This window comes from Trichomycterus rosablanca, chromosome 4, assembly GCF_030014385.1.
Source record: "Trichomycterus rosablanca isolate fTriRos1 chromosome 4, fTriRos1.hap1, whole genome shotgun sequence".
Classification (NCBI taxonomy): domain Eukaryota; kingdom Metazoa; phylum Chordata; class Actinopteri; order Siluriformes; family Trichomycteridae; genus Trichomycterus; species Trichomycterus rosablanca.
The window spans coordinates 44,830,636-44,857,124 of NC_085991.1; the positions used below are offsets into that span (position 1 = coordinate 44,830,636).

The 26,489-nt window shown below is 37.1% G+C and overlaps 1 protein-coding gene across 1 annotated transcript; it reads right to left on the minus strand.

The window, feature by feature from the left end:
- Positions 1-4,257: 4,257 nt before the first annotated feature.
- LOC134311957 (carcinoembryonic antigen-related cell adhesion molecule 5-like) lies at positions 4,258-26,245 on the minus strand. The gene is made up of 14 exons (XM_062993608.1): positions 26,179-26,245; positions 19,915-20,184; positions 14,096-14,356; positions 13,650-13,922; positions 12,295-12,570; positions 11,890-12,204; positions 9,060-9,338; positions 8,370-8,615; positions 8,172-8,276; positions 6,907-7,008; positions 6,709-6,759; positions 4,991-5,062; positions 4,441-4,503; positions 4,258-4,316 (listed from the first exon to the last, which is right to left on the minus strand). The coding sequence occupies exons 1-14, from the start codon at positions 26,243-26,245 to the stop codon at positions 4,258-4,260; spliced, it is 2,439 nt and encodes an 812-aa protein (XP_062849678.1).
- Positions 26,246-26,489: the final 244 nt, after the last annotated feature.

A 26,489-nucleotide genomic window follows, 5' to 3' on the forward strand; every position in this document is an offset into this window, starting at 1 on the left:
ATAACAATCTTAATTACAGTGATGATAATTATAATTATAATAATTTCAACAATTAAATTTACATCAGTAATAACAATAATCTTAAAATTTCTTAACAGAACCTCCAGAAAACATTGATGTATTAATAGCTTAAATTTAAAGATTGATAATTTTATGAATAAATAGCATCTTATAAATACATTTAATTTAATATTTAAAACTTTCAACTCAATATGTTCATATAATTTTATGATTGAAAACAAGTGTAATAAAAGAATCACCTCAAAATGTTAAAAATGTATAAAAAAATCAATATTAACCAAGAGTTAAATAGTATTGCATATTAAACATATATTTTTATTTTCAAAGCATGCTAGATCATGTAGCTAGATAATCAGTTATTTAATGATGAACCATACATACTGCACATCACTTAATATACACTAAGTAATGTCAATTTAGTTACCAACACTCCTGCATCTATAAAAAGTGGAAGAAAACAGACACAGAGGACATACCAAACATCTCTCAGACAGTAACAAGAGTAACTAGGACCCTGGTGCTGTGTGGTACAGCACCTGCTCCAACACTGTGCTGGATTGGACCTTTTTATGTGATAAGGTTTCAGCTTGAGTCTTACATTTATATCCAAAGCAACTTACATTACAGTTACAGTATACAGTCTGAGCAATTGAGGGTTAAGGGCCTTGCTCAAGGGCCCAGCAGTAGAAACCTGGCAGTGGTGGGGCTTAAACCAGCAACCTTCTGGTTAGTAGTCCCATACCCTAACCACTAGGCTACGATCAGATACAGCGATACACTGATCAGTGCTTCTGAGGTACAGTGTTGTAATTTCACAAAAACTTCCTCACTTATTCATTCAGACTAGAAGCAGAACTTTATACCCACTAATCACTCTAATAAAGATCCAGAGAGAACATGTACTCACAGAACATCAGAGAGAGTGGACTGATCTCCATCCTGCCCCACTGATCACTGACTGAATGACTAAATGACAAAGCAATAGTGTGTGATAAAGCTCCAACATTTCCTGTTCTCATAGCCTGACAACTAATGAGAGACAGAAAAAGAGAATGATGTCTTTGAAGTTTCCTTTTGTACAATCAGACTTTGTTACTTCCTCTCTTCTTAGGAATTTGTAGCAAAAAATAAAAGGTGACATCAGAAGACAAACTTAATCTCATCAGAGTGATTACAGAATTATAATGTATGAACCGCACATTCTATATTGCAGGCTAATAACCAAAACATACAACTGATATCAGTAATAATTATAAATTGTGGGCATTTATCAGATGCTCTTATAGATGCAATTATGAGTTAAGGGCCTCACAGTGAAAGGTTGGTGATGCTAGGGGTTTAGTCGGTAGTCAAGTACCTTAAACTACTGACAAAATGTAGGTAAAATGCCAGTTAAAAAATACAACAGTTTGAAAAATAATTAAATGAAGAGCAAAAATGGGTGTTTACCACTGTGTTATCACTGTTAAACAAAACATTTCAATTTATTTCATTTTAAAAGCAGATATTATTTGTGCTTTATAATGTGACATACATTTTCCATAGGAGACAGTTGTTTATGTTATTATTGGAAGCAGCTGAGCCATGTTCTTATTGTACAAAATGTAAATAAACCCAGAAATACAAGCAGCATCAGCAGAATTTAGTATATGGCAAAAAGTGTGTTTTTACTTTAGGTGTTTTAGCCACGACCATTGCCAACAGGTGTATAAAATAAAACCAAACCAAAATGATCAGTCCATAAAGGCCTAGATTCAAAATAGTGGTGGTAAATTCAGTTCATTTTATGGACTCGGGTTAATCTGAGTCACTCAGTAATGTGATCCGGTTCACTTGAGTCACTTGTACTGACATCTTGATTAAAATTGATTTACTGCATGAAAATGTATCCAAATATCACTTGTCTTATATGCACTCATCTTCTGTAAATAAATCCTTCTCTCTTAATTCTCTTGGCACCTCACACTTCTCTTATCAGTGACAAGTTGACACTTTTTTCTAAGTGGAATCTTGATCATGCGGGAGAGGGAGGTGGACTCACCTACCAATCAGATGGGTATATTAATGGGTCAAGAGTTCAAGGGGGATGGTCAACAACAAATTGCCACGGTAACTTCACCCAGTCAGGCAGCCTCAGTGGCACTTAAGTGGTGCAGTACTGAAGTAGCCTGTAAGCATTTGCATTTTAGTAATATAATAATAAATTAATAATATATAACTATATTTTATTGTTGTTTTGCTTACAAGAAAATATACTGCATTACTAATCTATACCTCGACTACTGATAATAATAATAGCATGAAATTAGCCACATACTGAACACCAGTGTGTTTAATCACTTGTTTATTGGAATATTTAACTTATTACTTAGATTCACGGACTGAAGTCGGTCCAGCCAAATCATTGGATCATTCTCAGCACTGCAGTGACACTGACATGGTGGTGGTGTGTTAGTGTGTGTTGTGCTGGTATAAGTGGATCAGACACAGCAGTGCTGCTGGAGTTTTAAACACCTCACTGCCTCTGCTTGACTGAGAATAGTCCACCAACCAAAAATATATCCAGCCAACAGCACCCCATGGGCAGCGTCCTGTGACCACTGATGAAGGTCTAGAAGATGACCAACTCAAACAGCTCAAATAGATCATCTCTGACTTTACATCTACAAGGTGGACCAACTAGGTTGGAGTGTCTAATAAAGTGGACAGTGAGTGGACACAGTATTTAAAAACTCCAGCAGCGCTGCTGTGTCTGATCCACTGATAACAGCACAACACACACTAACACACCATCACCATGTCATTGTCACTGCGGTGCTAAGAATGATCCACCATAAATATTACATGCTCTGTGGTGGTCTTGTGGGGGTCCTGACCATTGAAGAACAGGGTGAAAGCAGGCTAAAAAAGTATGCAGATGAACAGATTACAGTCTACAGGACTACAGTCAGTAATTGTAGAACTACACAGTTGTTTCTTTGGAAGAAAAATACCAAAAACTATAGGCTGTGGTGACCAATTGTATTACAAATAGCAATACATAAAGCCTGTGATAACTACTTCAGACACATAATAAGAAAGCAGGGATTGATTATCTAGTCTCACATTTATTGTACCAAATCCAAAAATCCATCCTAGTTCAGTTCTAGGTTGAATCAAATCGTACTTTTCATCCACTTTACTAGAAACACCCGTACGTTTGTTAACATTACATTTGATTCTATACATTTATTTATGTACAAATCCAATTTCCTGAAAAGTCGGGACATTATGTAAATGCAACAAAACAATACCATAATAACAAGAATTGTGGTACGGTGAGGGAGATGGTGGATAAAGCAATTTTGTCTCCACCTGGTAAAATTAGGGTGGATGTGTAAATTATAAATAGGTTGGGATATACATTTATTTTGCTATTTATTGCTGGTGGCTAATTCCTGTTTGTCCTAAAATATGTGGTATGGTGTGGTGAAAAGTGAAGGAAAAGGAGAATGCCCCAACCCCTCCTGTACTGGTGCTTGGAACTACACCAAACTGTGGTTTGGTGCACTCCAATCCTCACCTACACCATACTCACTGACTTACACAATACCAACAACGCTACCCAAAAAAAAGGAAGGGGGGGGGGGGGTCCTACCTACATACCAGAAGTAGAAAACCTACCTAGTGAGCATGCACTATTATTAGGCACACTTGTACACAGAACCCACCAGTGCTGCAGAAGTACTTCTGGTATGTAGGTAGACCCCCCCCCCCCCCCCCCTTCCTTTTTTTGAGTGGCGTTGTCGGTATTGTGTAAGTCAGTGAGTATGGTGTAGGTGAGGATTGGAGTGCACCAAACCACAGTTTGGTGTAGTTCCATACACCAGTACAGGAGGGTTTGGGGTATTCTCCTTTTCCTTCACTTTTCACTGCGCCATACCACATTTTTAAGGACAAACAGAAAAGTCATGGCATACATGGATTAACAGTATCAGTATCAAGGTGCACAAATATCGGTAACATTTGTAATAATATGTTCTGAGAGTCAATAGTAAAGCAAAAGTAGCTTTTAGCAGAAAAAAAAACAAGCGACAGAAAATTCTCTCTCGTGTCTTCTCTCAAAACGTGGCTCTTCTCCAGTACTTCAAAACAGAACAAGCAAGATAAACAAACAAGTAAGCAACTAAATTACATTTATTAAGGTTTCTAATTTTATTCATCTTAAAAGTTGCTTTTGGATCAAAATATTACCTCTTAGTCGGTCATCAGCACTGAGTACACAGTTTCATCCTCATTGTTAGCCTTTAGAAAAACTTTAAAATAATGAAACAATGATTTACATGAAAATAATGATTAAAACAGGTAAATTAGAAAGCATGTGATCTATGATGTTACACCAAGTTTTCGAAGCAGTTGATGTTATCATTTTTTATTTACCTTTTATCTTTGGTTTCAGATCAAGCTCGGCATAAGTCAGGTCACTGGATCCAGCATCCTCATCTGTAATAGCAGTGAAATAACAAAGCAAATACAGATGTAACCTGTAATCTGTAACAATATTCCTATTTACATTGCTCACACTAAGTTCAAAAGATTTTGAGTGAACTATTTTGTTAAACAAGCAGACTAATTAATATTTGAAAACTGTTTTTACCATGGTACATGTTCTTTACTTTTACGTAGAAAGGGGGGAGGGGAGCCTCTCCCTGTGTGAGTTTCTGAATACCCCAGCAAGTAATGGGTGAGGGAGCCTATCTTTTAGGCTATGTTCGGAAAATGGCCGCCATCTTGAAAGCCGCCATATTAATGCGGCTGCTATGAGTTTACCTTTATTTGTTCTCTTGATTACCAGAGCATCAATGGCATTGCTGGGTCCAGCTGCAGCATCATCTGATTACAGATTACAGAGTGGAGTGTGTTAATATACAGTATATAATGGAACTATCTACTTAAATTTATATGAGTTAAATTTATTATATGAGTTTACCTTTATTTGTTCTCTTGTTTTTCCTGATGACCTGTGAGTAAATGGCATTGCTGGGTCCAGCTGCAGCATCATCTGATTACAGAGTGGAGTGTGTTAATAACTACAGAGATTTTTGCAATTTACTATATAGAGTTGATATACAGTGGGAGAAATAAGTATTTGATCCCCTGCTGATTTTGTAAGTTTACCCGCTTACAAAGACTTGAACAGTCTATAATTTTTATGGAAGGTTTATTTTAACAGAGAGAGACAGAATATCAACAAAAAATCCAGAAAAAAAACATTAAATAAAAGTTATAAATTAATTTGTATTTAATTAAGGGAAATAAGTATTTGATCCCCTACCAACCAGCAATAATTCTGACCCCCACAGACCGGTTATGTGCCCATGAGGCACACAAATTAGTCCTGTCCCTGTATAAAAGACTCCTGTCACAGAATCAGTTTCTTCCATTCAAATCTCTCGACCACCATGGGCAAGACCAAAGAGCTATCAAAGGACGTCAGGGACAAGATTGTAGACCTGCACAAGGCTGGAATGGGCTACAAGACCATCAGCAAGAAGCTTGGTGAGAAAGAGACCACTGTTGGTGTGATCATTCGAAAATGGAAGAAATACAAGATCACAGTCAATCGCCCTCGCTCTGGAGCTCCATGCAAGATCTTACCTGGTGGGGTAAGAATGATTCTGAGAAAGGTGAGGTCAGTCCAGAATTACACGGGAGGAGCTCGTCAATGATCTCAAGGGAGCTGGAAGCACAGTCACCAAGAAAACCATTAGTAACACACTTCGTCGTAATGGATTGAGATCCTGCAGTGCCCGCAAAGTCCCTTTGCTCAAGAAGGCTCATGTACAGGCCCATTTGAAGTTTGCCAATGAACACCTGAATGATTCAGAGAAAGCTTGGGAGAATGTGATATGGTCAGATGAGACCATAATTGAGCTCTTTGGCATCAACTCCACTCGCCGTGTTTGGAGGCAAAGAAATGCCCGGTGGGAATGGTGTTCTTGGGGTCATATCCAGCATTTCTCTGCTCCCAGCTCCCTTGAGATCATTGACAAGCTCCTCCCGTGTAATTCTGGACTGACCTCACCTTTCTCAGAATCATTCTTACCCCACCAGGTGAGATATTGCATGGAGCTCCAGAGTGAGGGTGATTGACTGTGATCTTGTATTTCTTCCATTTTCGAATTATCGCACCAACAGTGGTCTCTTTCTCACCAAGCTTCTTGCTGATGGTCTTGTAGCCCATTCCAGCCTTGTGCAGGTCTACAATCTTGTCCCTGACGTCCTTTGATAGCTCTTTGGTCTTGCCCATGGTGGTCGAGAGATTTGAACGGAAGAAACTGATTCTGTGACAGGAGTCTTTTATACAGGGACAGGACTAATTTGTGTGCCTCATGGGCACATAACCGGTCTGTGGGGGTCAGAATTCTTGCTGGTTGGTAGGGGATCAAATACTTATTTCCCTTAATTAAATACAAATTAATTTATAACTTTTATTTAATGTTTTTTTTTCTGGATTTTTTGTTGATATTCTGTCTCTCTCTGTTAAAATAAACCTTCCATAAAAATTATAGACTGTTCAAGTCTTTGTAAGGGGGTAAACTTACAAAATCAGCAGGGGATCAAATACTTATTTCTCCCACTGTACATGTTGATTTACATTTAAGTCTCCTATTTAGGTTGGAAATATTTGACCATAAATAAAGCTACCTGTGTCACTGTTAGGCTTTGGCTTTACATCGTCATTAATATGTTCAGTTCCTACAGAAAACAGATTGAACATTTATAATTCCTAGATTTATACACAAAGGTAATAGTGCTAGTGGAATGAATGAATTAAATGTATGTGAATAAACTAAAGTAATTATTTTAGCATAATAATTAAAACAGTTCTGCATTAAATTATACTTATAAGAAAGTCTTGAAGTGGTCTGCATCCTGACTGAGAGTCCTCATCTCTGGACTGGATTTGGTTTTGGCCTGATCTCTCACTGGTGTTCTGCTGCTTTCCTGCAGAACCAGATTTTATCTTCAGTCAAAAATCATAACACCTTGGTTTACTTGGCACAAAATAAATGAATATTTGCATGGCATTGTGATGGTAGGATGAACAGATATACCAGGTTTACCATCAGATTCATTAAGAAACATGATGATAATTCCTAGCACAGGTAGACAGAGTCATTGTAGGCAAATTCACAATCATAGTCTAGTAAACATGTAATGATCAAAACAGGAAGAGCAATACACACAAAAGACAGGCTTAGGACTTGGGAACAAGCAACAGGACTGGGAGCATAAATCAGAAACACAGATCTAAGAAACATGACTGGGGACCAAGAAGAATGTTTTGTATATGTAAAGCACAACAATACTCTCAGCTAGTCAGCTAGTTTTTACTTGTGCTGTGGTAAAAATATGAAAAGGAATAGGAAAGGAATGATGTAGTGCCATATTATGTTGTTAGGGATCAGACCTTACCATAATTTGATTAATCTGATTTTCAATAATAAAAACTCACAAACTATTAAAATAAATACTGCAATAGCATGACTAAACCCAGGATTTTCAGCATTTTATTTATTTTATTTCAGCACTTATTAATAAAGTAATCCATGTTATTATTTTTACAAAAATGTTATACTTGGTAATGTACTAATAGTTATTTAAATTACACTTTTTAGCCAAAAGAATTTGGACACCTGACCACAAGCTCGTTGAACAATCCATTTCAAAAACCAGTGCTTATTGATATAGAGTGTTAGAGCTATGTGATCTTGTACATTTTTCTGAGATGTCTTCTCACAAGATTTTTTTGTATATTTCTTCTGTGGGAATTTGTGCCCGTTCAGTCAAAAGAGTCATTCCATAGCTGTTAAGTGCGCAGAGGTCAAGGCTACGCTCGAGCTTTTCTTCATGTTTTTATAGAGTTTATTTGTGCACAAGGGCACAGTCATGCTGGAACAGTAACGGGCCCTCCCTAAACTGTTACCGCAAAGTTGAAAGTATAAAATGTCCTTTACAGAACTGTTTTATTATAACTGTTAGCAATTGTTGTAGCCAAAACACATAAATGACAAATTAGAAGGGGTGTCCCAAAACTTTTGTCCATATAGTGTATTTTATATTTTATTCTTTGTATCCAAAAAATTTAGCTTAATCCATTATCAGACCTTTCTTGGTTTTGTAGCAGCGCAGCAGAATCACTGAGATGATGAACAACAAGAACAAACTCAGTCCCACAGCAATTCCTATAATTAAACCACTGGATCCAGAACCTGGAAAAACAAGAGATGTGAACGTAAATAAATCACTGCACATTAAATCTGTTCTATTTAACATGAACTAAGTAACATAAAATAACTTTTTACCTCGTACTGAGATCCAGCTTTTTGGTGACTCTCCTTTCTCTGGGTGTTTACAGTGATAGAAACCCTCATCTGACTTTGATACACTGTGGATGATCATCTTTTCTGTCTCGTTCTTGAGGACTAAACCATCTTTATAGAAATGATTATGGTGGGTTATGAGTTTTGAGTAACGAGCTAAACAGTGTAAGGTCAGAGAATGTCCCTCAGTCACAGGATGGACAGGACTCCCCAGGATCACTTTACTATCTAGAACAGAGATTTTAAAAAATTTACAACAATTACATAATTGACAGTGATATTACACTATGACCCTGATTTACTAAGGGTTTGTGTGTGTAAAGAACATTTACATTTAATAATACCAAAGTAAAAGAGGTAATTTAAGTGTATATAGAAAATTGAATCTTGAATGAATTGAAGCTTTTTTCTTCATTCACTGTGTTTCCCTTCTTAAATAAATTATATAGGTACAGTATTTAGGGATACAAGATATTAGATTAATATGTGCCATTAAATTGGGATGAAAAACTCAAATCTTATATTCAGTTCAAGAAAAAACCCAACGATGCTTTAGTGATGCTGTATTAAGGTCATGCATGTTTCCTATAAGTAAACCAGGAACATATTCTCCTATTAATATTCTCTGATTAAGCATTTACTTCACACTTTGCAATAAACACACAGACTCACTGCGCACTGTGATGTTGACAGGATTACTGCTGCCTCCAGATTCAGACTGACACCAGTACACTCCAGTGTTAAATATGAGGAGAAAGCTGATGTTGCATGTGGATCCAGGAGCTGATTCCCAATCTGATAAACAATCTGACACTTCTTTACTCTCTCTGTATCGTCTCACTCTCCATCCAGTGGAGTTTCTCTGTCCTTTACAGCTCAGTAAGAGAGAGTCAGCATAAAAGTGTTGAGTTCTGCTGGGACTGATGATCAAAGACACTGGACCAGATTCTCCTTAAACACAAAAATGAAAACTACTTTTCACTGACTAAGGAGCTTTGCAACTGACACACGCCCCCTACAGCATGTGTGTAGTACTGACTTTTCACCTGCACAAGGCGAGTTTATATGTGGATCAGCCTTGTGCTCAGAGAGCCACACCCTGATCAGCATTATTCCTCAGCTACATGCAGGCGCCATCAATCAGCCTGTACGAGTTATGAGGAACCCTGGTCCGGCATTCGCACCCTGTGAACAACAGCCAATCATTGTTCATGTAGCCGCCCAGCCCAGGCAGATGGCAGAGCTGAGATTTGATATGATGTATTTGAAATCCCAGCCCTGGTGTGCTAGCGTATTTTACCGCTGTGCCACCTGAGCGGCCTATGAAAACTACTTTCATAAAGCAGAACAAATAAATGAAAATCATATACAGTGGTGCTTGAAAGTTTGTGAACCCTTTAGAATTATCTATATTTCTGCATAAATATGACCTAAAACATCATCAGATTTTCACACAAGTCCTAAAAGTAGATAAAGAGAACCCAGTTAAACAAATGAAACAAAAATATTATACTTGGTCATTTATTTATTCAGGAAAATGATCCAATATTACATATTTGTGAGTGTGTGAACCTCTAGGATTCGCAGTTAATTTGAAGGTGAAATTAGAGTCAGGTGTTTTCAATAAATGGGATGACAATCAGGTGTGGGTGGGCACCCTGTTTTATTTAAAGAACATGGATCTATCAAAGTCTGCTCTTCACAACACATGTTTGTGGAAGTGTATCATGGCACAAACAAAGGAGATTTCTGAGGACCTCAGAAAAAGAGTTGTTGATGCTCATCAGGCTGGAAAAGGTTACAAAACCATCTCTAAAGAGTTTGGACTCCACCAATCCACAGTCAGACAGATTGTGTACAAATGGAGGAAATTCAAGACCACTGTTACCCTCCCCAGGAGTGGTCGACCAACAAAGATCACTCCAAGAGCAAGGCGTGTAATAGTCGGTGAGGTCACAAAGGACCCCGGGGTAACTTCTAAGCAACTGAAGGCCTCTCTCACATTGGCTAATGTTAATGTTCATGAGTCCACCATCAGGAGAACACTGAACAACAATGGTGTGCATGGCAGGGTTGCAAGGAGAAAGCCACTGCTCTCCAAAAAGAACATTGCTGCTCGTCTGCAGTTTGCTTCAGATCACGTGGACAAGCCAGAAGGCTATTGGAAGAATGTTTTGTGGACGGATGAGACCAAAATAGAACTTTTTGGTTTAAATGAAAAGCGTTATGTTTGGAGAAAGGAAAACACTGCATTCCAGCATAAGAACCTTATCCCATCTGTGAAACATGGTGGTGGTAGTATCATGGTTTGGGCCTGTTTTGCTGCATCTGGGCCAGGACGGCTTGCCATCATTGATGGAACAATGAATTCGGAATTATATCAAAGAAATCTTAAGGAAAACGTCAGGACATCTGTCCATGAACTGAATCTCAAGAGAAGGTGGGTCATGCAGCAAGACAACGACCCTAAGCACACAAGTCGTTCTACAAAGAATGGTTAAAGAAGAATAAAGTTAATGTTTTGGAATGACCAAGTCAAAGTCCTGACCTTAATCCAATCAAAATGTTGTGGAAGATTCTGAAGCGAGCAGTTAATGTGAGGAAACCCACCAACATACCAGAGTTGAAGCTGTTCTGTACAGAGGAATGGGCTAAAATTCCTCCAAGCCGGTGTGCAGGACTGATCAACAGTTACCGGAAACGTTTAGTTGCAGTTATTGCTGCAAAGGGGGGTCACACCAGATACTGAAAACAAAGGTTCACATACTTTTGCCACTCACAAATATGTAATATTGGATCATTTTCCTCAATAAATAAATGACCAAGTATAATATTTTTGTCTCATTTGTTTAACTGGGTTCTCTTTATCTACTTTTAGGACTTGTGTGAAAATCTGATGATGTTTTAGTTAATATTTATGCAGAAATATAGAAAATTCTAAAGGGTTCACAAACTTTCAAGCACCACTGTAGTACTACTATAAATACTAACCAAAGATTTTATGGAAACTTGACCATAAGCCTGTTAGAAATCTATTTTAAAATCATGGACATTAAAATGTAGGTACCGATCCTGTTAGTGGCCACTACAGTCTCCACTCTTTAGGGAGGTATTTGCACTAAATTCTGGAGTGTGTCTGTGGGAATTTGTGCTTATTTAGTCAACAGAACATTTACGAGTCCAAGTGTTAATGTAAAATAAGCACATCCTGTTTCACAATCAATGTTTCAATTCATCCTAAAGGTGGTCGGTGGAGTTAAGGTCAGAGTGACTGAAGTTCTTTCGCTGCAAACTCAAACCAAAGATTACATCTGTACACAGGGGCACAATCTTGCAGGAACAGGGGAGGACCTTCCCCAAACTGTTGCCACAATGTTAAAAGACAATTTATTTTAGAAAATTGATTTTCTACATTTTAGCAATGACTCAATAAATAGGACAGGTGTCCACATACTTTTGGATAATTAGTGAGCTGAACTCTTTTATTGTTAGATTTTCTTACCAGTGATCCACAGTGGTTGTGGTTGGCTGTACTGTGTGTGATAGGCTGGTTCTCCTCTCTCTGCTCCACATACATAAACCCCTGTGTGATTGAGAACAGCAGGGCTGAGAGTGTACGAGCCTCCAGCTCCTCTGCTGCTGTCTGAGAGGAGAACTAAGTCTTCTCTTTTAATGAAGCCTCCTCTGTATTGAATCACTTTGTACCAGCTGAATATCCAGCCTGTAGTGGAGCCTCGAACCTCACAGCTTAGAGTCACTGAGTCTCCTTCAGTCAGCCAGTTCTGTACAGATACATTCAGTACCAGCTGTGGTCGGTCTGTTACACAGGAAATACAAAATATCATATCTGAATTTACTCAAAAAAAAATTTTTTGCAATAAAGAGAGGCACATGCTGCCACACTCACCTGATACAGTCAGTATAACAGTATCACTGATCTCTGATTTCTCGGAGTCACTTTTCCTCTCACCTCTGCAGGTGTATTTACCCCCATGAGACTTACTAACAGAACTGATACTGAACTCCTGTGTTTTGCTGTATGGATACATGTCTTTATTATTCTTATTCCAGCTGTATGTCCACTCAGCATCTCCTCCTCTCTGTATGTCACATCTGAGAGTGACAGTTTCTCCACTGAACACCTGATTATCAGGCTTTATGGTCACCACAGCTTTAGGACTCTCTGCAAAAATATTAACTTATCTATTATTAAAACCAGCACGCATGGGACAATTACATTTGTAGTACTACATACAATATTTAAGTGATAATAATGTAGTGAACATAATGCTTTAGTATTTGCAGGAATGAATGCACTGATGGTCTGTAACGCGTTACTCTAATCTGACCACATTTTTCAGTAACGAGTAATCTAACGCGTTACTATTTCCAATCCAGTAATCAGATTAAAGTTACTTATCCAAGTTACTGTGCGTTACTATTTTTGTCATTTTCCTAAGTGAAAAGATATTTTTGCTTTCTTCTTGGCAGGGGCGGAGCCAGGGGGTGGCCAGTGGTTGCCATGGCCACCATAAAGTAATACTCGGCCACCCCCCTGGCCCCCCCACCACCGCTTTGCCGGCAATTTTTTTGCGGAAGCATTTCTGCAGGCAGGAGCAGCGCACCTCAGATGAGTAGTTCTTCACCAAAACAGTGCAGTAATACACTCAACATAAATGTCAACCACCAACACCATTACAGAAGTACAGTAGTACTATTTAGTAGTATTCGTGGCGCGCTACGAGTAAAAGCGCCAGCTGGCTCTGCGCATTCCAGTGTTGCCAGATTGGGCGATTATCCGCCAAATTGGGTGGATTTTGTTGGAAAACAATTTAATAGCAGGTAAATAACACTTCTATTTAAAAGAAAATCTTCCGTTTTAAGAAGCTCCAGCATTGTAGAAGGCTATTAAAAGTAAAGTCAATTTTCAATGCTTATTTAGCGTAATAGTGTTGGTCAGTCTGTATCATATTCTTGAAAGAAAATTAAAATTTGTTTTCCATGCATTCACACTAGCATGTTCTGGGATTCAATTGAGTCTCATCAGTACACACAAGTTGGCAGCCAAATGATAAAGTATTGCAAAGGAATATCTTTGAAATATTCCGCATTATATAACTAATAAAGTAACTTGTAATCTAACTTAGTTACTTTTAAAATCAAGTAATCCATAAAGTAACTAAGTTACTTTTTAAAGGAGTAATCAGTAATCAGATTACTTTTTCAAGGTAACTATGCCATCACTGAATGAATGTCACTCACCAGTAACATTTACCCAGAGTGCATCACTGTAGTGTGTATAGTAGACTGGGTTTCCTCGCCTAGCTCTGCACTGGTACTGACCCACATCAGAAACACTAACTGAGCTGATGATGTAGCTGTGTGTTGTAGATTCAGTCTGATGGTTCTGTGTGTGTTTAAACCAGTAAAACTTCCATCCAGCAGATTGTGGATCCAGCTCACAGTACAGAGTCACTGAGTTTCCTGTTAGTGCTGCTCCATTAAGGCTGGATGTGAGTTTAGGTTTAGGCTTCACTGCTGGAGAAGATAAACACACAGTGCAGGATGTAAGATCTTTACCACAGTTATCACTTCTACAGAGAGGCACGTCTACATCAAACCATGTAATTCTGTAACTGCAGTGTGATGTAGGTTTGTAATCATTTCTACATCAGTACTGAGTTCCTTATGGAGATGATCATACTTACCAGATACAGTCAGTATAACAGCATCACTGATGTGTGTAGAACGTGAGCCTGATGTTCCTTTACAGGTGTAACTTCCTGCATGGGTCACGTCAACACCACTGATTCTGTACTCCTGATTACTACTGACATCAGAACCATCTTTATACCAGCTGTACTGCCAGAGAGAGACGCCTCCATCCTGTATATCACATCTCAGAGTGACAGTTTCTCCAGTGAACACCAGATTATCAGGATTTATGTCCACTGAAGGTTTTGGTCTCTCTATTTCAAATTAACATTATCAGTTTATTTGAACCATTTGATACATTATATATATATATATATATATATATATATATATATACAGTGTATCACAAAAGTGAGTACACCCCTCACATTTCTGCAGATATTTAAGTATATCTTTTCATGGGACAACACTGACAAAATGACACTTTGACACAATGAAAAGTAGTCTGTGTGCAGCTTATATAACAGTGTAAATTTATTCTTCCCTCAAAATAACTCAATATACAGCCATTAATGTCTAAACCACCGGCAACAAAAGTGAGTACACCCCTTAGTGAAAGTTCCTGAAGTGTCAATATTTTGTGTGGCCACCATTATTTCCCAGAACTGCCTTAACTCTCCTGGGCATGGAGTTTACCAGAGCTTCACAGGTTGCCACTGGAATGCTTTTCCACTCCTCCATGACGACATCACGGAGCTGGCGGATATTCGAGACTTTGCGCTCCTCCACCTTCCGCTTGAGGATGCCCCAAAGATGTTCTATTGGGTTTAGGTCTGGAGACATGCTTGGCCAGTCCATCACCTTTACCCTCAGCCTCTTCAATAAAGCAGTGGTCGTCTTAGAGGTGTGTTTGGGGTCATTATCATGCTGGAACACTGCCCTGCGACCCAGTTTCCGGAGGGAGGGGATCATGCTCTGCTTCAGTATTTCACAGTACATATTGGAGTTCATGTGTCCCTCAATGAAATGTAACTCCCCAACACCTGCTGCACTCATGCAGCCCCAGACCATGGCATTCCCACTACCATGCTTGACTGTAGGCATGACACACTTATCTTTGTACTCCTCACCTGATTGCCGTCACACATGCTTGAGACCATCTGAACCAAACAAATTAATCTTGGTCTCATCAGACCATAGGACATGGTTCCAGTAATCCATGTCCTTTGTTGACATGTCTTCAGCAAACTGTTTGCGGGCTTTCTTGTGTAGAGACTTCAGAAGAGGCTTCCTTCTGGGGTGACAGCCATGCAGACCAATTTGATGTAGTGTGCGGCGTATGGTCTGAGCACTGACAGGCTGACCCCCCACCTTTTCAATCTCTGCAGCAATGCTGACAGCACTCCTGCGCCTATCTTTCAAAGACAGCAGTTGGATGTGACGCTGAGCACGTGCACTCAGCTTCTTTGGACGACCAACGCGAGGTCTGTTCTGAGTGGACCCTGCTCTTTTAAAACGCTGGATGATCTTGGCCACTGTGCTGCAGCTCAGTTTCAGGGTGTTGGCAATCTTCTTGTAGCCTTGGCCATCTTCATGTAGCGCAACAATTCGTCTTTTAAGATCCTCAGAGAGTTCTTTGCCATGAGGTGCCATGTTGGAACTTTCAGTGACCAGTATGAGAGAGTGTGAGAGCTGTACTACTAAATTGAACACACCTGCTCCCTATGCACACCTGAGACCTAGTAACACTAACAAATCACATGACATTTTGGAGGGAAAATGACAAGCAGTGCTCAATTTGGACATTTAGGGGTGTAGTCTCTTAGGGGTGTACTCACTTTTGTTGCAGGTGGTTTAGACATTAATGGCTGTATATTGAGTTATTTTGAGGGAAGAATAAATTTACACTGTTATATAAGCTGCACACAGACTACTTTTCATTGTGTCAAAGTGTAATTTTGTCAGTGTTGTCCCATGAAAAGATATACTTAAATATCTGCAGAAATGTGAGGGGTGTACTTACTTTTGTGATACACTGTATATATATATATATATATATTATATATAAAACATTATTTTGTAATATTGAAGTACAGATTATAGAAAGACTATTTTTGATAATTATGCAAATTGAGACTCTAATAGTAACCTGCGTCCAGGATAGGATTTAGGATGCTAAATACAGATTCCAAGAAACTCCTAAGGTGGCCGAATAGCAAGTTTTATGAAGATTTTACCTACATTAAATATTGACTGCTATGAACTATTTAAAACATTTTCTGGCCACTTTGAAAAGGAACATTTTATAATGCTATTCTAAAAACAACTCAGCACTGGACTTGTAGGGGACCATTTTGGGCTGGAATGAGGAGTCATGAGAATTTGCTCATTTGAAAAACAAAAAAGGAAGGAAATTGTCCAAAACTACTGCGGTCAAGCCAGCCTCCACTTTAAAATGCTCAGTCAAATCAGCCCCCACGTTGTTGTTAAAGATGTGCGTATACTAAACATTACAGTAATAGCGTCTGGCGGAACTGATTAAAAAAAAAGTCACTGACAACGTGAATATATCAGTTAAAAAATTAATAAATACATTTTTTTTAAAAATTCTACCTGCAAACTGTATTTGGGATACAATTTCAGGCTTTCAAATAAAAGCTTTGGTAATAACTGGACATTATGATTTTACTTTAAATTTAAAGTCAACTAAAATGTCATCTAAGCTCTTTTCCGTTTTAATTTAGATTGTTATTAAATGGAATAATTTTGATTACATATATTGTTATTATAAGGAATCTAATCTACTTGTTTCCACAGAACAATTCCACTTTATAATGATAGTACACCACCTGTAGATGTCACTCAGTTAATATCAAGCCATTCTGATGTATCATTTCTAAATAAAGGCCTTTATATTGTCACATTTCTATTATTTTATATAGAGACTGTTATTAAAAGGAATTCTCTTGTTTCCACAGAACATTTCCACTTCATGGAAGGCCTTTATTTAGAAATGATACATCAGAATGGCTTGATATGAACTGAGTGACATCTACAGGTGGTGTTCTCTGTCCTGTCTGACGCACAGTCACATCTTGTAACGTGCACCCACAGCGCCACCTACGGTTCATGGGCGATGTATTTGTACAAGGACCGACCGGTCGGCGCAGTATTATATTTACAGAATAAGTTCTGTGTATTTGGTAAGTTTTGGCACTAAATTAGCTACAAAATTGTGTTCCAAACACATCCTAATTCATCCACTTCTGTTTGGGGTCACAGAAAGCCCAGTTAAAATCTGTTTAAATTAAAGACAATAGATATACACACACCCTTTACGAAATCACCCACTTCTCTCTCTCTCTCTCTCTCTCTCTCTCTCTCTCTCTCTGTGTCTCTCTCTCTCTCTGGTTAATTTGGTTAAGTAAGTTGGTTCATTCTGAACTTTGTTAATTTTTTTTTGTTTTTTTTTACCCACACAACACTGGGGACCCCAAGAGCAAAGCAGTAAAGGCAATCTTAACAGAACACAAGGGTTAAGGTAAAATCTGATGAACATAAATATAAAAAGCTAAAATAGTAATTGTACATGTGCAAAAGTTAAGACACATTTGTTGTTAACCATTTGCAAATGTTTTTGTAGCCAGCAAGCAGTAAAAATATGTAGTCGGTTGCTGTGTGTTGGACAAAGTGTGTGCTAGCCTGTGGCCCTTCACAGCTAGTGTGTTGTCACGCATGCAGAAGGAAGTAATTGAAAATGAAATGAAAACTAAAACTGGTCAGGGGTGCCCAAACGTTTGTACGGAAGCGTATTGCTGCCACACAGATTAAAAAAAAGCCGTCAGTATGTCGTTAAAACGAGAAAGTATGTCGTTATAACAAGAAAATATGTCGTTATAACGAGAAAATACTGTATGTCGTTATAACAAGAAAAGGATGTCGTTATAACGAGAAAATGATGTCGTTAAAACGAGAAAAGTTCATTACCTCAGATGCTGCATAGCTGATAAAGCGTATCTGCTGATGGAGAGACAGTTTGCACACATGCAGGATGCTGTAGTTTGTGTAACCTGCAGCTTGTTGTGCTGATCAAGATTCTCCTTTAGGAGCAACAATGTCTAAACTTAGTTTAATATTCGACATTTGTCTGACATTCGGCATTCCCATCTAAATAAGTGGTTGAAAAAACATATAAGACCTTCTTATTTTATGATTTTCTACACGAATAAAAATAGTCAACATACTACAAAAACAATTTTACGTTAATTTTAAGATTACGTCTATTTATCTAAAGAAAGGTTCTAATGAAACCGTTTATCAAGCTCCCACTTCATCTAATGAGTTAGGGACTGTCATAAAACTAACTGAGAAACGTAGGAAACATTTACTCTGCACTTATCCAGTCAAATAAATCCATTTAAATCTTGTATGATTTGATGATTAATGTCAAACAATTTTTACACAAACACATCAATATTTCTCACCTACTACACACACCTTATTTTTTGAAATAACATAGTATTTATTTTACATTACATTTAAATAAAAATCAATAAATCTGTAATAAATTTATTTGAAATATACAAATTATATTTCCAAATATACAAATCATACAAGATTTAAATTGATTTATTTGTCTGGATAAGTGCAGAGTAAATGTCTCCTACGTTTCACCGTTAGTTATCTAACTCATTAGATGAAGTGGGAGCTTGATAAACGGTTTCATTATAACCTTTCTTTAGATAAATAGACGTAATCTTAAAATTAACATAAAATTGTTTTTGTAGTATGTTGACTATTTTCATTCGTGTAAGAAATCATAAAATAAGTGGGTCTTATGTGTTTTTTCAACCACTTATTTAGATGGGAATGCCGAATGTCAGACAAATGTTGAATATTAAACTAAGTTTAGACATTGTTGCTCCTAAAGGAGAATCTTGATCAGCACAACAAGCTGCAGGTTACACAAACTACAGCATCATGCATGTGTGCAAACTGTCTCTCCATCAGCAGATACGCTTCCATCAGCTATGCAGCATTTAAGGTAATGAACTTTTCTCGTTATAACGACATCCTTTTCTCGTTTTAACGACATCATTTTCTCGTTATAACGACATCATTTTCTCGTTATAACGACATCCTTTTCTCGTTATAAGGACATCATTTTCTCGTTTTAACGACATCATGTTCTTGTTATAACGACATTATTTTCTCGTTATAATGACATCCTTTTCTCGTTTTAACAACATCCTTTTCTCGTTATAACGACATACTTTCTCGTTTTAACGACATACTTTCTCGTTATAACGACATACTTTCTCGTTATAACGACATGCTTTTCTCATTATAACGACATACTGACGGCTTTTTTTTTATCTGTGTGGCAGCAACATGTACAAATTATTCAATCATTTAACATCATTTGAAATGTAAAGTTAATTTGTCCAGACAGCACATGAAATATCTTGGGTTCATTCTGTCTACATTGAAATAAAATAAATAATAATAGTAAGAAACAGTGTGTGTTTTTATTTTAATTGCATTTTCCATCCTGTCCCAGCTTTGTCTGATTTGGGGTTGTAAAACAGGTAAAGTAAAACAGGTGAACTGCTGCCACAAAGTTAAATGCATAACATTTATAATATTGTTTTTTTTCACCAGTTAGCAATGGGTGTTCATAAACTAACTGAGCTCCATAATTAGGAGTGGTGTCCACATACTTTTGGTCATAAATTGTAGATTGCACCACTTCGTCTGGAATTTAATACTGGACAAAATAACACTGTGATCAAATCTACTGGCTTTTCAATGATCATAATGTGATGTAATGCTAAAGTGAGTATGTGTGTGTAGAAGAGATGAACACACTCACCTGATACAGTCAGTGTAACAGTATTACTGATCTCTGAGTTCTGGGAGTGAATTTTACTTTCTCCACTGCAGGTGTAGCGACCACTGTACCACTCTGTAGCAGTGAATGAATATTCTCTGTTCTCAACAGCAAAATTAAGTTGTTGATAATCTTTGAACCAGTTGTACATCCAGTCCTCACTTGTGTCTTGTATTTCACATGTGAAAGTGACTTTTTCTCCACTGAATATTCGTCCACCAGGCAGCAGGTTCAGAACAGCTTTTGGTCTCTCTGTACAGTTACACCAAATAAATGTGATCACAAACCAGTTCTACATGTTATAAACTCATCCTGCTCTGGTAATGTGAGCTCTATATAATCATTATAATTAAGGTTAATTACAAATAAAATTCCAATATATATATATATATATATATATATATATATATATATATACACACACACACACACACACACACACACACACACTGACGAGGCATAACATTATGACCACTGACAGATGAAGTGAATAATACTGAGGAGCACAACAAGTCTGAGGTGTTGACTTGGCCTCCAAATTCCCCAGATCTCAATCCAATCGAGCATCTGTGGGATGTGCTGGACAAAGTCCGATCCATGGAGGCCCCACATAGCAACTTACAGGAGTTAAAGGATCTGCTGCTAACATCTTGGTGCCAGATACCACAGCACACCTTTAGGGGTCTAGTAGAGTTCATGCCTCGACCGATCAGGGCTGTTTGGTCAAAAGGGGGACCAACACAATATTAGGAAGTTGGTTATAATGTTATGCCTGATCGGGATACATATACTGTATATATAACTCTCCTAAGCTTATTCAACTTTCCCTTTTTGTTTACGTTTAGATTCCTCTCGTTAGTTAGTTAGTTTTATTTCGTTATTTTTACCCAAATAGCCATTACCACTTATCTGTTACTGATTTACTAATTTAATGCCAAGTTTCCATTCATTACAGAGGATGATATCTCCAATGTAGAGGTAAAGCAGTCCACCCACAACTCACAGGACCCGACAACAGAAAACACCCCTGTGTCAAGTTCTCTCATCAACTAATTTCATCCAAGAGAAGCTATGAAACTACATCATATGCTAGAAAGAATATGGACACCCAACCATAATCTTTTTGAACATTTAAATCCATGTTTTTTTTTCCCTCTTTGAGAAGACCTTCAAGATTATTTGTGATACAACAGGCTGCACAGTAGGAACCAGCATAAGCACCTCAGCAGTTGTACAAAGTTTGAATTCTGCATAATAATCACACACATTAATCCAATACAATTAATCATGAACACAACATAAAGAGTACAATTACCTTCAGATTTTCCTACTTGGACAAGTAAAATCAGCACTAAGAGAGAAAACAGAGAAAATTATGTAAATAATTTATTTCTACAACAAAAAAATAAAACAATAGATTTCAGACACACAATGACCATAACAAGTTTTAGGTTTTAAGGTTGACATTTGATCAAAACAGTTGGGACAGTATAAAAAATGCAAATAAAAAATACAGTGTTTGTTACTTTGACTTTTATTTAATTGCAGACTGTATGAACGCAACATATCTTTTGTCAGATCAACTTTATTTCATTTGTTATACTACATCCAGTCCGGAAATTTATGGCCAGTAATAATGTTAAAAAACAGACCTGAATGTTTTCAGGTTCTACCGCTGTCTCGGTGCACACTGAGAAACAAAGCATGAACAAAAGAGCAAAGAGAGTCTTGTTTGTTAATGTCTTGCTGATAACAATCACAAGTAATCACTGTCTAAAGCAGCGTGGGCTGGTGATGTGTATGTGATAAAAAATCAGCAGAAATGACAGTAAACCAGCAACTGCTGCATTTTCAGTATCAAAACTATCAAGACTCACGTATGCATTACATGTAGAATTAAGCACAAACTGATGTGTGAACATGTTTGCTTTTGGCTCAGTATAATGAGTTTTAGGAATAAGTAGCAGTGGTCAATCAATCTCAATCTTACATTTGCACCTTGTCATCATTTTTACTGCAGATGCCAGTAGAAGCTAAACCACAGCAGGCCAACTTGTCTCTGCTTTTAGGACTTTCACTTCCTCATGTGCACCGCATACATGTGCAGGGTCTATCTAATCATACAGATGTTTTGGTTGATAATAGACTGGCTGTTATCAGTTGTTACATGTTATATGTATAGTAACAGTAACTGAATTACCTTCATCAAACAGAAATAAGTATTTAACCAGATTAGTTTTACATTTCTACCTTAAGTTTATTGCTATATAAATTGTGTGCAGGAGCCCTGATGCTGAGAATGTCTTGCAGGTATTATCTTTTAAGTTAACAGAGACACTAAAGTAAATAAATCAGATTGAATGCTCAAGCTCTGATATTTAGCTAAAGCCTAGTTACACTTTCTATTACATTCTGCTTTGTTTTATGGGTATGTTGTACATTCTTTTTGTTTTAGTTCCAGCGATGTCAAAAAGATGCAGAGGACGTAAGATTGGTCAAAAGACATCTCATGACATTTACAAGAATTTGTGTGTGTACAAGCAGAACCCCGTGCACTTCAGAACAGAAAATTTACTACAGTTAAGCAGTGATGTATAAAGTACCTGAAAGCCATACTTGAGTAACAGTACAAGTATCTTACCAGAAATTTACTTTAATAGAAGTAAAAGTCACCTTTTAAAATATTACTTGAGTAAATCCTTAAAGTATTTGATGTTTAATGTACTTAAGTATCAAAAGTAATTTTCTGATATTAAATGTACTTAAGTAATAAAAGTACTAGTAAATGCTGTTAATGAAATCGCAAGTGGTCAGAATTTTGAAAAATATGATTGTTCTATTGAGCCTGTAAACCACCTTAACAATTGAGCCTACCTTACACCTACAGAACATAAGAATTTATAGAACAAAATACATTTTCTTTCTTTATCTAAACATGATTTCTGCCAAATCATGATAACAATCTGTTGTTCACATTACCTGTTTGAAATCACATCAGACAAAACACGAAATATGTTGGGTTCATATAAAATGGATGAGTCACTTTAAATGTGAGCAACACTGCATCTATTTTATTTGCATTTTGTATACTGTCCCAATATGATTTCTGACCTGGGTTGTACATTTAAGTCATATATATAATCTATAACCACTGAATTCTGACAGAATTAATTTGCAGCACATCTCTTTAACAAAACGTGTGGCACTTTTAGCCCTTTAATGGTCTGCTCAAGCATTTTGTTGAGCTGAGTTTGTGTCTAAATACATGGGTTAAAATAAGCTGTATTTAAATAATCTTGTTTGGACCGTATCTACTGCTTGGTTGACACCCTTTCTATCTTACATGTCAACTTGAAGCTAGCAGCTGAAAAATCATCCAAGAAAAGTTGAAAATTAGAAAAGGCAAAGAAATACTTTTATAAACAATATTTTCTAGTTTGAGACCATTAAAGGGTTAAAGAGTGCATTTTCCTCAATGAATCAATGAATCTTTCCTCTGCCGGTGTATTACAGAAGTTGGTTGAAGAAATATTAGTCGTGAGTTTTTTAAAAAAAATTTAAAGTTGCCAATTTTTTTTTATATTCAAATAGTACAGATACTCCAAAAAAGACTCCAGACTAAACAGTAGCATCACACTCTAAAAAATGCTGGGTTGTTTTTTCTACCCAAACATGGTAACTAACCCAAGTGCTGGGGTGACAAAATAACCCAACAGTTGGGTTATTTGAGTGAGAACTAACCCAGAAAAGCAACCCAACTGCCTTAACCCAGCATTTGGGTAAAAAAAAAAAACAAGCCAGCATTTTTAAATATTATACAGATAACAATTTTGTATGTACTTTGTACTGAACATGTGCAATTTAGCAAATTAATTTGTTGCTATTTTAATACTTTAGGGATTAAATTACACAATTGTATTATTTTTTTCCAAAATGTGATTATTTCTCAGTTTTAAAGTTTGTATCTTCCAGGATACATTGCCCACGTAGGGTAAATATTTTACATTTACTTGTTGAAACTGCATTTAGATAGTGTTGTACACACTGGTTAAACCTGAACAATTACATTTAAATTTAAAACACATTTAAATACCCAATACTTTATACCCACTAATCACTCTAATGAAGATCCAGAGAGAACATGTACTCACAGAACATCAGAGAGAGTGGACTGATCTCCATCCTGCCCCACTGATCACTGACTGAATGACAAAGCGATAGTGCGTGATAAAGCTCCAACATTTCCTGTTCTCATAGCGTGTGAGAAAAAACTAACAAGTGAGAGAGAGATATGTTTGAACTTTTTTCTTTTTGTACAATCAGACTTTTTTCATTTCTCTGTTATTAAGAATTTGCTGCAAAAATAAAAGGTGACATCAGAAACCAACTTAATCTCACCAGAGTGATTACAGAATTATAATGTACGAGCCGTACGTTCTATATTGCAGGCTAATAACCAAAACATACAACTGATATCAGTAATAATTATAAATTGTGGGCATTTATGAGATATTTTTATAGAAGCAATTCATAGTTAAGGGCCTCACAGTGAAAGCTTGGTGATGCTAGGGGTTTAGTCAGAAGTCCAGTATCTTAAACTACCACTGACAAAATGTAGGTAAAATGCCAGTCAAAAAAGGATTTGATTTAAATTAAGAACAAAAATGGGTGTTTACCACTGTGTTTTCACTTTTCAACAAAACATTTCAGTGTATTTCATTTAAAAAGCAGATTTTTAGTGCTTCATGATGTGACATACATTTTCAATAGGAGACAGTTGTCATGTTCCTATTGTACAAAATGTAAATAAACACAAAAATACAAGTAGCATCAGCAGTATTTAGTATATGGCCAAATGTGTGTTTTGACTTTTGGCGTTTTAGCCACAGCCATTGCCAACAGGTGTATAAAATAAAACCAAACCGAAACCAAAATGATCAGTCCATAAAGGCCTAGATTTAAAAGCACATTGAAAAATTAAGGAGAAAAGTTTTAATCACAGGCTGATCTAATTTCGCAGTATAAAAGCACATATTTCAAAATTAAATTCTTGAAAAGTGCATTAAACAGTAGTGTCTTGCCAAGCTTTAAAAAAAAATCCCAACTCAACTCAGCTTCCTGTTGTCTGAAACTTTGAACGTAATCCAGTAACCACCAAAACCAGTCTGGTGCAACAAGTACAAGCTGCTAAAAAAGGTAAACACTGTCCACAATCAAGCAAGTTTTGATTGCTGTACACATAGTGGCTGGTGATGTGCAAAACAAAACAAAAAACGTTCATAAAACTGGCATCTTAAAAGTTGACGGAAAGTTGATGCTGATCACATGGACAAAAGGGGCTTTACATTTTTTAGCATATATCCTCTAAGTGCAGTATGATGTACAGCTTGCTCGACTATGAACAGTGTCACCCAAGTTTCATCATTGTATAAAAATTGATTGTTCAGTATGCTCACCTCAGTGTTACTTCTGCATGGTAGAAGTCATGAAGAATCTTGAAAAGATGGTAACTCATCACCTTACAACCTCATATTCCAATAAAGAACCATATATATTATTTTCTGTGTTTTCATGCTGCCACATTGATTCTTGGGAGTTGAGTTCTTCCTTGCATCATACAGACGTGTCATTTATTTTCAAGTATACAATAACAGTGTCAGTGCTGTGTGGTAAAAACCATGAAGAATATCCTGTGCAGATTAAACACATTACAGTGTTTCTAATCCTCAGGTGGAAACGTATCACCCTACACTCAGAGAGTCTGAACATTTTGTTTGTTTACTGATTACAAATCATAGCCGATACATTGTGAAAATTAGAATCATATTAAGTCTGTTAACTGCTTTTACATTTCACAATGTCACAATTATATACTGTTTTTAAACAAACCTAATAATGCACTAGGCTAGCTGGCTTTACCTACTGTGAGACTCACATCTCCTCCACACGAATCAGTCAGAACGTTAAAACCAATAAAACGTGTTTTCCAAGATACCCAGGAAAGTTGCTGAAACCATTATTTAACTGACAAAAGGACAAACAATTCCCAGTGTTTTCAGTGACCTACCTAATTATATTTTGTAAATATAAACAACATTTGATGCCTGCAACACACTTCAAACAAGCTGGGACAGAGGCATATTTACCTTTGTTCCATCACCTTTCCTATTAATGAATTTTTACAAGTGGATTTTTGTCCATTCTTGCTTGATACGAAACTTCAGCTGTTTAACAGTCTGTGGTCACCATTGTCCGAGTCTCCTTTCCATGATGTGTCAACAGTCTGGCTAACACACTTCTGCACAAAATCCATGGTATGGTTTGCAGAGGTTGCTGTGGAGAAACTCCAGTAACATATTAATTCTTGTGGTTTTGTAATGGGGTAAGACTATGTAAACATTTAGGCACATGTGCATCGTTTATCCGAGGAAAAGATGACACCAGGATGTACTGTAGTAAGATCCACCTTGCAAAATAGAGTGGATGAACAAGCTGCTGCTGGTCCCGGTACCAAGTACTACAGGACTGTTTTGGAAGACATATTTTTGTGTGCTCTG